Source organism: Panthera uncia (genome assembly GCF_023721935.1).
Source record: "Panthera uncia isolate 11264 chromosome A1 unlocalized genomic scaffold, Puncia_PCG_1.0 HiC_scaffold_17, whole genome shotgun sequence".
Classification (NCBI taxonomy): Eukaryota; Metazoa; Chordata; class Mammalia; order Carnivora; family Felidae; genus Panthera; species Panthera uncia.
Window position 1 is genome coordinate 119,674,463 of NW_026057577.1, and position 16,086 is coordinate 119,690,548.

General features: G+C 43.4%; 2 protein-coding genes across 3 annotated transcripts in view; both read left to right on the forward strand.

The window, feature by feature from the left end:
• The window catches only part of OXCT1 (3-oxoacid CoA-transferase 1), a 154,998-nt gene extending 140,047 nt beyond the window's left edge, over positions 1-14,951 (forward strand). Inside the window, exons 18-19 of one of the 2 annotated variants that reach the window (XR_007461595.1) lie at positions 194-337; positions 14,874-14,951. The gene's annotated coding sequence lies outside the window, so the exon portion shown is untranslated. Of the gene's footprint in view, positions 1-193; positions 9,289-14,873 lie in introns of those variants that run through there. The other variant, XM_049648705.1, reaches the window with a different exon arrangement.
• LOC125935286 (uncharacterized) lies at positions 4,440-15,854 on the forward strand. The gene is given in 5 exon segments (XM_049648915.1): positions 4,440-4,555; positions 9,989-11,117; positions 11,614-13,876; positions 13,879-14,616; positions 14,619-15,854. Coding segments are annotated over 5 exon segments (4,845 nt in total). The 3' UTR covers positions 15,218-15,854.
• Positions 15,855-16,086: the final 232 nt, after the last annotated feature.

The following is a 16,086-nucleotide window of genomic DNA, read 5'->3' on the forward strand; positions in this document are numbered from 1 at the left end:
ATGTCCATCAATTCTTTAATCAAATTAGCCTTTCAAAGCTAATGTTGGGTTTTGCCAAGGTAGTTAATGAGATGTGAATTAAATCCTCTGAATAGAACTAGATTTGTTGCTCTCTGGTAAGCTATAAAACAGAGTACAAAACCTTTAAACCTAATGGGACAGATCTTGAAGCTTTGTTCCCCTGTCCACACAGCTCTTGTGTACAACCCAGTTTGAGAGGAAATGGGTAGTTGCCAAAATAAAAAGGATAATGGCACCCACCAGGCAAAATGTCCCTGTGGAAGACTTGAAATTACTGAGTTTGCTCATCTGAAAGGCTTTGTGTAGGCAACTGCAGGTAAGAATGCTCAACTGACATCAACAGGAGGGGCTGATGGGCATTGCTTCATTTCTGTGACTAAACTCCTTTTTGAAATTTGGTTTCCTTTATATTAACCTAACACATGTTCAAAGTCAGAGTTGTGGCTCAGACCCATTCAGTTGAACTCCAGGAATAAGGTTGACATTGGCAACCTGAAAATAAATATTATTGGTGACACGGAGAGAGCATCACTCAGTGAGATCTAGTGCCATTCACTGGGGAAGAAAGGGTCCATGAGAAGAAAATTGGTCACAGTACTGGAGCCTGTGGAGTTTTGGGGGGTATAGGGATGGGAAAGCATTAGGGCCATCAAGACACATACAGTATGAGAACATTTGTTACTATCTTGTTTCTTAGAATATAAGATACCATCAATTTTTTTTATCAGAGTAGGAATATTTACCATGAGATCTACCCTCTTAACAAATTATTGTTAACTATAGGTGCAGTGTAATACAGCAGATCTCTAAACTTACTAATCTTACGTAATTGACACTTAATACCTGTTAAACAGCAACTCATGTCCCCCTAGCCCCAGTCCCTGACAGCCACCATTCTACTCTGTTGCTATGAGTTTGACTGTTTTAGATACTTGATCTAAATGTAATCATGCAATATTTGTTCTGTGACTAGCTTATTTCACTTAGCATAATGTCCTCTAGATTTATCTATTTTGTTGCATATGGCAGGATTTCCTTCTTTTTATGGCTGAATAGTATTTCATTGTATGTGTATAACATATTCGCTTTATCAATTATATGTCAGTGGACATTTAGGTGCTGGATCATAGGTTATTTTTAATTTTTTTGAGGAGCCTCCAAACTGCTTTTCATAGCAGCTGCAACATTTTACATTACATTCCCACCAACAATATACAAGGGTTCTAATATATTCACATCCTCATCAACACTTGTTCTTTTTTTCAATAGTAGTTATCTTATTAAGCTATTATTGAGGTGATGCTTTATTATGATTTTGATTTGCATTTCCTTGAGTAGTGATGATGAGCATCTTTTCATATACCTGTTGGCAATTTGTATCTTTTCTTTGGAAAAATGTCTATTTCAGTCCTTTGCCTATTTTTTAATTGAGTTATTTGAATTTTTACTATCGAGTTGTGGAGTTCCTTATAATATGCAGCCCCACTAGTCAATTTTTGCTTTTGTTACTTGTGCTCTTGGTGTCATATCTAAAAAGTCATTGCCATAACCATTGTTCAGAAGATCTTCCCCTATGTTTTCTTCTAGGAGTTTTATAGATTCATAAAACTAGTTTTATAGATTTATGGGTTTAAATCTTGAATGGAGCTGATCTTTGTGTATGGTGTGAGATACGGGTCCAATTTTGTTCTTTTGCATATGGATATCGAGTTTTCCTAACACCATTTGTTGAGTGAGACTGTCCTTTCTCCATTGTATATTCCTGGCACCCCTGTTGAACATCAGTTGACTATATTTGCATGGATTTATTTCTGGGCTATTATATTCTGTTGGTCTAAATATCCGAAGGCAACATCTATTCTATTTCATTTTATTTTTTTAAATGTTTATTTTTGAGAGAGAGAGTGCACACAGAGGAGGGGCAGAGAGAGAGAATCCCAAGCAGGCTCCACACTGTCCGTGCAGAGCTCAATGTGAGGCTCGAACTCATGAACCTTGAGATCATGACCTGAGCTGAGATCAAGAGTCAGACACCTAACTGAGCCACCCAGACGCTCCACAGAGAGCACGAACACCATCAATTTTAAAATGTACTATGATTGCTTTTTATCGTTTATAAAATGTTATTGTATACATATTAAGAATTTTTAGACTTCAGTCTCAGGTAAGTTTGCCTAGTATTTCCTTTTTGTATTTAGAAAACAGAAGGGCTGTTAATGGAGGCTTTATTCAGCTGATAGACATCATGAGCAGTTAATGGCCCAAGGAAATCCACCTGCCTTGAAGTTTGTGTATTTGCAGTCTAGGTGCTTCTTACTGATAAGGGTTTGGATTGTCCAGGGGACAGGTTGGGGTGTTGAGTCAGGTCAGAAAAAGGATGAGAGGGAGCTGAGGTGCCTGCCTCAGCTTCTTCCAGAGCAGTTGGGCTACCAAAAGCTGAAGGAGCCAAGGCGATGGTAGGATACTGTCATTTGTGAAATGCATTCCAATTTCAAAGATGTTAAAGTGTGGGAAATCCTTCATTTTAGAAGCAGTGAATCGGAAGGGGTTCTCTAAGGCCTTTCTCAGTGAGCATAATGTCTGCTTTATGGATAGGAAAGAGTTGGTGATTATATTAGTGCATGTGTAAATGGTGTTTAAAACAGTTCTTTGAAGCAGTCTAAGTGCTTATTATGTAATCTTTCAGTCATGATTTGCCTTCCAGGTAACTCTCTCTGTCTTTCTATCCTCCCCACCCCCCCCAACTCTTATCCTTTCCATAAACATAATTTCTGTCTTAAGTAAACATAAGTTTACTCTAAATGTGAAATGTTTTTATTATTGTAATTAAAGGCATTTAATTTATAACAGTTACCCAGATACACACATGTAGAAGACCAAAGTATTTGAGGAGTCACTTAAGTCCATAGTATCAAACTCTATATGAGATCGCCAAAGAGAGAACAATGGCATTTAAGATGAAATTGCTATAGAATAAATGTTTCTGTCCCCCCTCCCCAGCCAAAATTCATATGTTGAAACCTCAAACCCCATTATAGGGCCTTTGAAAAGTAATTAGGTTTAGAGGAAGTTAAGCAGGTGGATCCTTCATGGTGGGATGAGTGCCTTTTTAAGAAAGGGGAAACACAAGAGCCCATTTTCTCTCTGCCATATGAGGATGCAAGAAGCCAGCCATCTTCAAATGATGAGAAGGGCCCTCACCAGACACAGAATCTGCCAGCAACTTGATCTTGGACTTTCCAGCCTCCAGTACTGTGAAAAATTAATGTTTCATGTTTAAGCCACCCAGTCTGTGGTATTTGTTATAGCAGCCTGAACTAAGACACATGTGATCAACATGGAAAGTGCTCAGGAAGACAATTTAAAAAGACTCAAACTATGGGGAAAAAATAAAGTACATGGAATATTTAACTTGAGCTACAGAAGCTCAAGGAGTTATTTAATAACTTAAGTACTGTGTATAACTGGTGAAGGATGCCCTAGGTCAAGGAAAGGAGAAGAAAAGGAGGGGTGAGGAATTTAATTTAGACATTAACCACATTTCCTGACAGTGAGATTTTAAAGAACAGGAATTAAATTACTTACCATATTATTTGCCCATTCATTTATTTATTGGTGGGAGTTGGAGGGAGAGAACAGGAAATATTGTGTAGTCTGATTTAAAGGCAGTCTTAAATCTAGTTTCCTGAAATCTTGATATTCAAGGAAATTTCTGTGGGTTTTATAGTCTGGATTCTCTTTGTAGACTTACCAACTCTCTCATTATCCCAAGAAATGTATTGGCTATGCTCAGCAAACTAGTTGCTCAATAAATTTTTAGTGATGGAGTACACAGAGTGGATGAATTATTGGAAAATAATTTTTCCAATGACACAGGATCATACATTTCTAACTCCAAATAATAGCAAATAAATATACAACTGGTTTGGGGATATGACAATAATAATTTGGGGGTCTTAAATTTCTTATGCTCTCCCTCCTTTTAATTTTTTTTTTCTGTTCTTCTTTCAATAGGTGGTTTTGAGCACTTTATCAGGTAGGGTCCAATCAGTAGACACTTTACATGGTAAATTGAACAGAGAAATTCTAACGTAAAAAATTATTAACTGTAACAGGGAATTTGAGAATTGAGGAATTAGCTAGTTAAAGGAAAAGAGAAGTCTCTACAACATGGGAATAGTGGATTTAAGGAACAGCCATAACCCTGGGTTTGAGATGGAACCTCTGAGGAAGAGGCTTACAGGACTGAGATCCAGACCTTGTGGGAAAGTGCATAGCTATGGCTCACAGATGGCAGAGAAGTCGCTCTGGTGCCATGCCAGCGGAACTTGCTAGAAATCTGCCTTTGAGGAGCCAGAGGAAGCTGTCCTTAAGGGGAATGCCACACTTCAGAAGTTGCCACAAAGCCACCTGAAGAGATGACAGGGATGTTGTTCACAGGGAAGTGTCCTGTGTCACTCCCTGAAGTAGTGCTGGGGGAAGCTGCAGGCACTGGCCCCACGGGCCACCCCACACTGCAGGAGTCAGGAACTAGGTAAGCCAGTTGTATCACAGTTTTTGGATTCTGGAGGAGCTTTGTTTACTGCAGGGGCCTGGACAGTGGGAAAAGAGTGAGCTGCAGGGCGCTGACAAGAGAAGTACATCATACCAGGAGGAAAAACCTCTTCCTCTTCAAGTGTCTCTTACAAACTTTTTATTGACAAAGCTTAACGTCATCCTAGTTGGCAAAGGAATACTATTTGCAGGGCCCGCTCCCATTATCTTGGAGAAGACAATGATGGGTGAATTTGGAGCTGAAAGGCAATAAATTCATAACTGACATAAGTACCCGCTGAGAGCCAGCAGTGCAGTAGGCTCTAGGGATAGAGCAATGAATGTAGAGAAATAGCTCTTAATCAAATAATCACACTTAAGAGTAAATTTATAATTGTGCTGAGTTTCCCTTTTCTGTGGAGGAAAAGTATGTGTACCATGGGAGACTGTTCAGAGGGATCTTGAAATTAGATTTCATACTTGCCTGCCTCTGTTCAGCATATCCTAAAATATACCACAGATTTTTCAATAAAATGTGTAAACGTGTCTGGAAAAAAGAAGCTAAAGTGACTCTTAACAATCAAAACCAAAACAAACTCCACAAAAAACAGAGAGCTAAAGTAACTCATAAATTGGTATGATCTGTACAAAATCAGAAGGAATTCTGCCACAAATAATGCAGTACTCTTGGTAAGGAGCAGGTGGAAGACAAAAATCAGTCATTGCTTATGCTTGGTTTAAGAAAATCTGAGTTTAAAATTTCAGTGTGATAATATTTATTGAAAAGTTATGAACTGGGGCGCCTGGGTGGCTCAGTTGGTTAAGCATCCGACTTTAGCTCAGGTCATGATCTCACAGTTTGTGAGTTCGAGCCCCTCATCGGGCTCTGTGCTTTGGATTTTATCTCCTTCTCTCTCTGCCCCTCCCCACATATGCTCTATTTCTCTGTCTCTCAAAAATAAATAAATGTAAAAAAAAAAAAATTTTTTTTTAAAGAAAAAAAAAGTTATGAACCCAAACAATTCTGGACCAGAGTAAAGGGCATACCACTCAATAGCCACTGTAGTCATTTGATTATAGATGTTTTATTGTGGAAGGATATGACATGGATGTAATCCGTTCTGGAAAGGGGTCAATTGAAATACTGTGGTGACTCAGGAAATGCAGCAACGAGAATCTTGATGACCAGACTGAACCAGCTGTGTTCTCCAGAAAAGAAGCAATTGTGAAATGACCTCATTGTCATCTATAGTATCACAGAGAAGCTGAAATGTTCCAAGAACAGCTGAGCTTGTGGTAGAAGTGGACATCTTTACAAAAGTTAACTCAGGCATAAACTTAAAAGTCATTTTTTATGGGAGGAAAAAAAAATGAGGGTTTAAAGTCAGAGCCCTATACATAGAGTAGATGCATATGTTTATCTCCTATGATTTTCCATTTAATAAGGAAACATCTTTTTCATTTTATCAAGACCATAGTAAAAAGGTTAATCTACCTATAGATATAGAACAGGGTTGTATAGTCTAGAAAAAGAGTAACTATATTAAAAATAACTCAATGAGACTTTCCAAGAAATATACCTGCCTGATTGATCATGTTCTGAAAGCACAGGTTTTTTTTTTCATCAGTGCAAGAAGAAAGCATGTGAACCTTTGCCCTATATTCTACTTATGTTCTCTAGCTTAAACAATCTTATGACTTGACCTCATGAGGAAAAGTATTAATTCATGGGTGGAGTTATATGGCAAGGATTTGGTTTAAAATACTCTGGTAAACAGCACCTTAGTGGCTCAGCCAGTTGAATGTCCAACCCTTTTTTTTTTTTTTTTTTTTTTGGTTTTTCTTTTATTTATTTATTTTTAAATATTTATTTGGAGAGAGAGAGAGAGTGCTTGCAAGCAGGGGTAGGGGCAGTGAGAGAGGGAGAGAGAGAATCCCAAGCAGGCTCTGAGCTATGAGCACAACGTGGGGCTCCACGCCGGCCTCAGTCCCATGACCGTGAGATCATAACCCAATCTGAAATCAAGAGTCAGACACACCTGACTGAGCCACCCAGGCACCCTGCGTCTGAGTTTTATTTTGACTTAAGTCATGATCCTGGGGTCATGGGGTCAAGCTCCACACTGAGCACGGACCCTGCTTGAGAGTCTCTCTCTCCCTCTGCTCCTCCCCCACTCAGGTGCGCTCACTCGCTCCCTCTAATAAAAAAAATTTTTTTTTAATTAAAATACTCTGGCAAAAATGATAAAAATTGGGAAAGAGACGATAGATGGCAAAATTTTGGCAATTACTAAAGCTGAGCATGATGGGTACATGAGAATTCATTATACTATTCACTTAATTATATGGAATTTTTCATATTAAAAAGGCTTTCAAAGGAAGTATATAAATGAATATCCATTTCAGTATCTTTATAATAACTACAGTTCTTTTAAAAAAAATTTTTTTAATGTTTATTTATTTTTGAGACAGAGACAGAGCATGAATGGGGGAGGGTCAGAGAGAGAGGGAGACACAGAATCGAAAAACAGGCTCCAGGCTGCGAGCTGTCAGCACAGAGCCTGACACGGGGCTTGAACTCATGGACCGCGAGATCATGACCTGAGCCGAAGTCGGACACTTAACTGACAGAGCCACCCAGGCGCCCCTATAATAACTACAGTTCTGAATAAGGAGATTTAGTGATGGTCTCTTGGATTTTGGACGAGAAATTTAATCAAAAGGAACTGGAGTCTCAATGGAGGAGACAATATGAGGATGGATTTTTAAAAATTGGTTTTTTTTTATTCTTCCAATCACCAATAATGCACATCTCAGTGCTTAATTGAATTAAAACAAGTGCAAAAAACATGAAAAGACAACATCATTAGCTATCGGGGGAATGCAAATTGAAACCACAATGAGGTACCACTACACTGGATCAGAATAACTACAATAAAAACCAGTGACAACACCAAATGCCGAGGATGTGGACATACTAAACCAGTCCTACGTTCTTGTTGGGAATGTAAAATAATATAGCCATTCTGGAAAACAGTTGGCCAGTTTCTTTTAAAACTAAACATGCAATTACCATATGGCCTAGCAAATACTGTTGGGCATTTATCCCAGAAAATTAAAAACTTATGTTCATACAAAAACCCATACGTGAATGTCTATAAGTTTTATTCATAAAAGCCAAAACCTGGAACCAGCTAAGATGTCCTTCAGTGGGTGAATGGTAAAACAAGCTGGCAAATCCCAAATATGGAATACTACTTAGCATTAAAAAGAAATGAACACATGACAGCTAGGGTGTATCTCCAGGAAATTATGCTGAATGAAAAGTCAATACCAAAAGATTATATACTATATCATTTCCCTTCTGTAACATATTTGAAATGATGCAATTTTAGGAATGTAGAACAGAATAGAAGTTACCAAGGCTTAGGGACCTAGGAGGAAGAGTGGAAAGGAGGTGGGTATGGTCATAACAGGATCACTTGAGGGGTCCAGGTGGTGATGGAACTGTATTTTACCTGTGGTGGTGGCTATACGGACTATGACATATGTGATAAAATGATACAGAACCAAATACACACAAACACCCATACACAAATGAGCACAAGTAAAACTGGAGAAATGTGAGTAAGATTGATGGATTGCATTGTGATTAGCCTGGATGCAATATTGTAAGACAGTTTTGTAAGAGGATGTCATTGGAGGAAAACATGTACCAGGGACTTGGACGTCTCGATATTATTTATTCAAACTGAATGAGAAATTAAAATCATCTCAGTAAAAATTTCAAAGAAAAAATAAGTGCAAAAATAACCAAATGTTCAAAAACTGCCTTTTTAATTTGCTCAAAACCTTGGTGAATGTTCTTTATTTTTTTCCATTCAGAATAAAGAAAAAGTTGTTATCATCCTATTAGTAGGAAGTAGTGATTTACTTTGTTTTATCTAGGAATGTCACCCTTTGGATGTCTCTGAACAAGTTTCTTAATTTCGTTGAGTCTTGTTTTCTACTATGTAAATGGACATATCTTCCTCACAGGGCTGTTGTTGGTATTAAAAATACATTTTAAGTGCCTGGTGCATAGTAGCCACTCAGAAATTTCCCCTTCATTTTTCATTTTTAGATTTTTTTTTTATGACCCCTGCTTTTCTCTTTGGGCTCTCTTTTGTCTGTGGAAATTTTCTTATGTGTTTATGTGTCCTCTGGAACATGAAAAATATTTACGTACAATAAAGTCTTTGTGTAAGAAAATTGAGTTTGGAGAGAAAATTTAAAATCAGTGGCCAAAAAAGAGATACTGGATTATCTGTGGTCTTCAATTATCTATTCTCTTCCTGGCCAGGTATAGCATATGAAATCAAGAATTACTGGCATTGAAATTAAATGGCAATTTAAAATGTTGAACAATTAAGCCATTAAAGTTGAATGTAAATTTGCATGATGGTCTCTCATCAGTTTGCATTTATCACCAAGGACACCTGTTGATTTAAAAATGTAAAAGTACTCACTGAGAATTTGTTCTGGCCTTGTAATTAAAACTGATCAAAAACCAGCATTGCCCTATCGGTAATTATGTGCATTCTGAGTCCACATACTTCTGTTGAGAGACCAAGAGAAAAATTACCAGGTGTACTCACAACTGCAAAGAAAAGACCTCCCCCCACCGTTCCCGGAACCAGCCAGGGCGTGCCCGGTTGTGGTCTGACCTAAAGGCAGGGAACCAATCAAGTTCTGCTGAGTGGTTTGAAAAAAAGGCGGGAACCAATCAAGTTCTGCTGAATGTTCAAATTTAAATGTCAACCAATAACAGCTCTGTAACCGCAAAAAATCCCTAACTTGTTTGTGCCTGTCTATAAAAGAAGCTGTAAGATCCTCACTCGGGACCTCTTAGCATCACTGGTAACGAGTGTGCGGAGGTCCGGGTTCGAACCTGCAATAAACGACCCTTGCCGCTTGGCTTTGACTCTGGACTCTGGTGGTTTGTTCTTGGGGGTCTTTCGAATTTGGGCATATCACTTGGGGGCTTGTCCGGGATCCCCCCAAGCCCACCAGACCCCAAGTCAACGGGTCGTCCCTGAGACCGATCGGTAAGTGAGCCAGCTCTGTCCGTTTCTGTTTGTTTGTTTCTGGCTCTCCCGCGCGAGATCTGTATTGGTGACTGACACAGCCCTGGTGGACGCGCTATAGGGCAGTCGGTCGGGTCCAGTAGGAGATGTCCACTGGCACCCGTCTGGGGCACCTTTTTGGGCCCATCGGAATTCTTCTGTTCGGGTGGCGGACACCCGAAACACGCTAGCGATCTAAGTGTTGTGTTCTCTATTCTATAACCTTTAAGTGTTAAACTCCTTCTGTTTCACAGGTGACCTGGCCTGGCCCAGCCAGAGATCCTCATAACTTTACTGTTTCTCCTTTTAATCCTTTCCTCCACCTCCAGGATACAGATGGGCCAATCTCAAAGCACTCCTCTTTCTCTCCTCGTTGCTAACTTCAGGGATGTTAGAACCAGAGGACAGAATTTGAGTTTCGACATCCGGCGGGGAAAATTAATAACCCTCTGCCACTCTGAATGGCCAACCTTTGGTGTTGGATGGCCAACCGAAGGAACTTTCTGCCTCCCTATAATTGCTAAGGTGAAATCAAAGATTTTTCTACCGGGTCGCGAGGGACACCAGGATCAGATTCCCTACATTCTTGTATGGCGGAATTTAGTGGAAAATCCACCCCCTTGGTTAGCCCCCTTCCTATCCTCGGGAATGTGTAAGGTCCTTGCCATGCAGCCTGCAGATTCCCCAAAATCAAGGACGCCAGCCGCGCCCTTGTATCCCATATTGCCCGATAGTCAGGACCTACTATCCCTAGACCCTCCACCCTATCATCCCCCTCCCCTCGTACCCCAGGCCCTGCCCGCAGCAGCCGCCCCACCAGTCGCCCCGCTAGTTGCCCCCCTAGGGGAACTGGGAGGACAGGAAGCGGCAGCTGCGCCGGAACCAGGAGGACGGGAGGCAGCAGCTGCGCCGGGCCCCATTGAAAACGAAACCAACTGCGAGGGGCCAGCCAGCCAAACCCGCGGGCGCACCCAGCATGAGCCAAACCCTCGCCTCCCCGACTCCACTGTGGCCCTACCCCTGCGGGAAATAGGACCCCCTGATGAAACAGGCAACCCCCGACTCCAGTATTGGCCCTTTTCCACCAGTGACCTTTACAACTGGAAAACACAAAACACTCGATTCTCTGATAACACTAAAGACCTAATAGCTCTTTTAGACAGTGTCATGTTCACCCACCAGCCCACCTGGGATGACTGTCAGCAGCTCCTCCGCATCCTGTTCACTACAGAGGAGCGAGAGAGGATCCAATTAGAAGCAAGAAAGCTGGTTCCTGGAGACGACGGTCAGCTGACATCTAACCCTGACCTCATTAATTCGGCTTTCCCCCTAACCAGACCTCCACAGGACGAATGGGACTACAACACAGCAGAAGGTAGGGGAAGGCTACTCATTTATCGCCAGACTCTGATGGCGGGTCTCCAGGCTGCAGCTTGCAAGCCCACCAATTTGGCTAAGGTATATTCGGTCGGTCGTACAGGGAAAGGCAGAGAGTCCAGCTGCTTTCTTAGATTAATGGAAGCCTTTAGGCAGTTTACCCCCATGGATCCAGAAGTCCCTGGGAACCAGGCTGCTGTCCTTTGTAAATCAAGCAGCTCCTGACATTAAGAAAAAACTCCAAAGGCTAGAGGATTTAAAAGGTAAACAGATCCAGGATCTGCTCCATATAGCACAACAGGTCTACAACAACAGGGACGCCCCAGAAGAGAGACAGATCAAGGCCACAGAGAAAATGACTAAAGTCCTGGCCGCTATAGTCCAGAAAGAACAGCCACCCCCAGAAGGCACTCAAACACGCCCTCCCAGGTGGCACTTAGATAAAAATCAATGGGCCTATTGTAAAGAAAAAGGCCATTGGATACGAGAATGCCCCAAGAAGAAACAACCCTGCCCCAGGCCAGGACAATGGCAGCCTAAAATAGCCCCCATACTGTTTACCCAAGATACAGAATAGGGAGGACGGGGTTCGGATCCCCTCCCCGAACCTAGGGTAACACTGCAAGTGGAGGGGACCCTGGTCCAGTTCCTAGTTGATACCGGGGCACAGCACTCAGTTCTGGTCAAGCCCCATGGAAAAGTATCTGAAAAATCATCCTGGGTACAAGGGGCCACCGGAATAAAGAAGTACCCCTGGACAACTCAGAGGACTGTGGACTTAGGAACTGGGAAGGTAACCCACTCCTTCCTGGTCATTCCCGACAGCCCCTGCCCCCTGTTGGGGAGGGATTTGCTTACCAAAATGGGGGCCCAAATTCATTTCCAACCGGGGGGACCCACAGTGACTGACTTCCACAACCAACCCATATCTGTACTCACTGTGAAACTAGAAGATGAATATAGGCTCCATCAGGAACCCACTCCTCTGGATCAGGGCATCGAGCCCTGGCTTCAACGCTTCCCAGACGCGTGGGCAGAAACGGGTGGTATGGGGCTAGCAAAACATCGCCCAGCCCTATTTATAGAGGTCAAGCCCAGGACGGACCCCATCTGCGTGCGCCAATACCCCATGCCCGCGGAAGCCAAAAATAGCATCACACCGCATATCCGCCGCCTCCTTGACTTCGGGGTCCTATGCACCTGCCACTCAGCATGGAATATCCCCCTGCTGCCCGTGCGCAAACCCAACAGCGGGGAATACAGACCAGTGCAGGACCTGAGAGAAGTCAATAAGCGGGTGATAGACATACATCCAACCGTTCCTAACCCCTATACTCTCTTGAGCGCCCTCAGCCCAGAAAAACAATGGTATACTGTTCTGGATCTAAAAGATGCTTTTTTCAGCCTACCACTAGCGCCTAAAAGTCAAGAGCTATTTGCATTCGAGTGGACAGATCCAGACAGGGGCATAAATGGCCAGCTCACTTGGACCAGACTGCCACAAGGATTCAAAAACTCTCCGACCCTGTTCGATGAGGTTCTACACGAAGATTTAAGTGAGTACAGACAACAACACCCTAATATAACTCTCCTACAGTACGTTGATGATCTCTTAATAGCTGCCAAGACGCCCGAAGCCTGCATCCAGGGAATCGAAGGTCTCCTGCGAACTCTGGGAACCTTAGGCTACCACGCCTCAGCAAAGAAGGCTCAGATCTGCAATTCAGAGGTAACTTACCTGGGTTACTTACTGAGAGGGGGGCAACGCTGGCTAATGGATGCCCGGAAGGAGACTGTCCTTCGTATTCCCAGACCGCAGACACCACGACAGGTGAGGGAATTCCTAGGGTCGGCTGGGTTCTGCAGACTATGGATACCAGGGTTTGCTGAATTAGCAAAACCTTTATACCAGGCAACAAAAGATCAACAGCCCTTTAGTTGGACGGAAGAAGCCAAATAGGCCTTCCAACAAATCAAAACTGCTCTGCTATCAGCACCTGCCCTGGGACTCCCCGATGTCTCCAAACCCTTCCACCTATATGTAGATGAAAACCGAGGCATAGCTAAGGCGGTGCTAACCCAGCATTTGGGCCCTTGGCGCAGGCCAGTAGCCTATCTGTCTAAAAAGCTAGATCCAGTGGCCGCTGGATGGCCACCCTGTCTCCGGATGATTGCAGCCACTGCCCTAATGGTAAAGGACGCTGATAAGCTGACCATGGGCCAAGAGCTACAAGTCACCACCCCGCATGGCATCGAGGGCATCCTCAAGCAGCCGCCTGACCGATGGCTGAGCAATGCCCAACTCACTCATTACCAGGGACTGCTGTTGAACCCCCTCAGGGTCATCTTCACCCCCCCAACGGCCCTGAACCCAGCATCACTGCTGCCAGACCCAGACATGGGAACCCCACTTCATGACTGCGCCGACACAGTGGCTCAAGTTTATGGGGTCCGGGAGGACTTGCAGGACCAACCATTATCGGATGCGGACGCCATCTAGTTCACCGATGGAAGCAGCTTTGTTCACCAGGGACAAAGGTATGCGGGGGCGGCCGTAACTTCAGAAACCGAGGTGGTTTGGGCAGAAGCCCTACCCCCCGGAACCTCGGCCCAGAAGGCTGAACTAATAGCCTTAACCCAGGCCCTAAAATTAGGAAGAGACCGCAAGCTAACCGCATACACTGATAGCCGATATGCCTTCGCCACCGCTCATGTACATGGGGCGATATACAGAGAACGGGGGCTCCTCACAGCTGAAAGGAAAGACATCAAAAATAAAGAAGAGATTCTAGCCCTGCTAGCAGCCTTATGGGAACCCAAAAAGCTAGCAATTGTGCATTGCCAGGACACCAGAAGACAACCAACCCAGTTTCCCGGGGCAACAATTTGGCCAATCAGACTGCAAAAAACATAGCTCAGCCCCCAGTGCAATTACTGACCCTACAGCTGCCAGACCCCAGACCCCGGGAATTGCCCCCCAGCCCTGAGTATTCAGAAAGCGACATTCAATGGATGAGTAAACTTCCTATGACCCGAATCAAAGATGGCTGGTGGAGAGACTCCAAAAGCAGCATTATACTCCCAGATAAACTAGGATGGCAAGTTCTAGAGCGGATCCATCACAGCACCCACTTAGGTTCCCGGCAAATGTTGGACTTACTGAGACAGACTGGACTAAAAATCAGAAATGTCTCTGATAAGGTCGATCAAGTAGTCACTAAATGTACAGTGTGCCAACTCAACAACGCGAGTAGCAATCCTAAGACAACAGGGGTAAGACAAAGAGGGAGCAGACGGGGGACCTATTGGGAAGTAGATTTCACTGAGGTAAAACCAGGAAAATATGGATATAAGTATTTGCTAGTTTTTGTAGATACCTTTTCAGGATGGACTGAAGCCTTTCCAACCAAGAATGAAACGGCGCAGATTGTAGCCAAAAAGATCCTAGAAGAAATCCTGCCCAGGTATGGTTTTCCAGTAATGATAGGGTCAGACAATGGACCTGCATTCGTCTCTAAGGTAAGTCAGGGACTGGCTTCCATACTTGGGGCTGATTGGAAATTACATTGTGCATGCCGACCCAAACCTCAGGACAGGTAGAGAGAATGAACAGAACATTAAAAGAGACCCTAACCACATTGACTATGGAGACTGGCGCTAATTGGGTGGTCCTTCTCCCCTACGCTCTGTTCAGGGTGTGTAATTCCCCATACAAACTGGGACTCACACCCTATGAAATAATACATGGTAGACCACCCCCCATCATCCCTAACCTAAAAGATAACCTTGTCAAAGCTGAGAACGATAATAGTCTTGAATTCTTGTTCTCCCTACAAGCCTTGCAGAGGGTCCATGAAGATGTATGGCCCAAATTAAAGGAACTGTATGAGACTGGACCCCGGCCTATTCCACATCAATTCCAGCCAGGGGATTGGGTCCTCATCAAACGTCATCGGCAGGGAACTCTGGAGCCCAGGTGGAAAGGACCCTTCCAGGTCATCCTGACAACGCCTACTGCCATCAAAGTAGACGGAATCGCCACCTGGATCCATTTCGCCCATGCCAAACCAGTGGACCCGTTCTCAGACCTCATCGGACCTTCAAAGACAACCTGGACTGTTGATCGGACTCAGGACAATCCTTTAAAATCGACCCTACGCCGCCAACGGACTGAGCCGTAACTATGGTACTTGCCCTCCTCTTGATTGTTCTGCAAATTCTGTCTGTAAATCCAAACCCCCACAACCCCTATAATTTGACATGGGAAATTACTAACTTAGAGACTCATGAAATCTACAACAAACCCCTAGGAACTGCCCCATTCAATACCTGGTGGCCAGATTTATATTTTAATTTAGAAAAAGTTAGTCCATTAGAAGAAATGGAAGGAGGTAAATGGAGGCAACTGCAAAGGAGGGTATCAATAAGTAGAAGTGGATCTTATGCATGTCCGGGATTTAGGACAGGGGCGATGAGGCGCACATGTGGAGGGTTTGAAACCCTCTATTGCGCAGCCTGGAGTTGCGTCACCTCCAATGATGGGGAATGGAAGTGGGAAGTAAAACCCCAATTTATTGAAATGTCCTATGTCCGACCATGTACCCGCACCAGGTATGATGAAAACTGTAACCTTATTCGTGTAAGATTTACAGAGGAAGGAAAAAAGGACAGGCGATGGGTCTCAGGACTCACTTGGGGACTCTACTTATATCAATATCCCCTCTTTGGGACTGCCATTCAAATAAAATTAAAAGTCTCCCCTCTTGTACAACCAGTGGGGCCAAATCAGGTATTGAAAAAAAAAAAAAAAAAAAAACAGATAAGCTTATCCCCAGGCAGATCTCCACTACTCCCTCCAGCAGGACCCCCATCCTTACCCCAGGAGTAAAAGCACAAGCTGTCCAAGAAAATCAGAACCCAGAAGGCATAGACTCCCTATGGAAATTGCTAACAGCAGTGTATGAGGCCTTAAACCGATCGGACCCTGAGGCAACAAGGGCCTGCTGGCTATGTTATGATATAAAACCCCCCTTCTATGAAGCCATAGGTC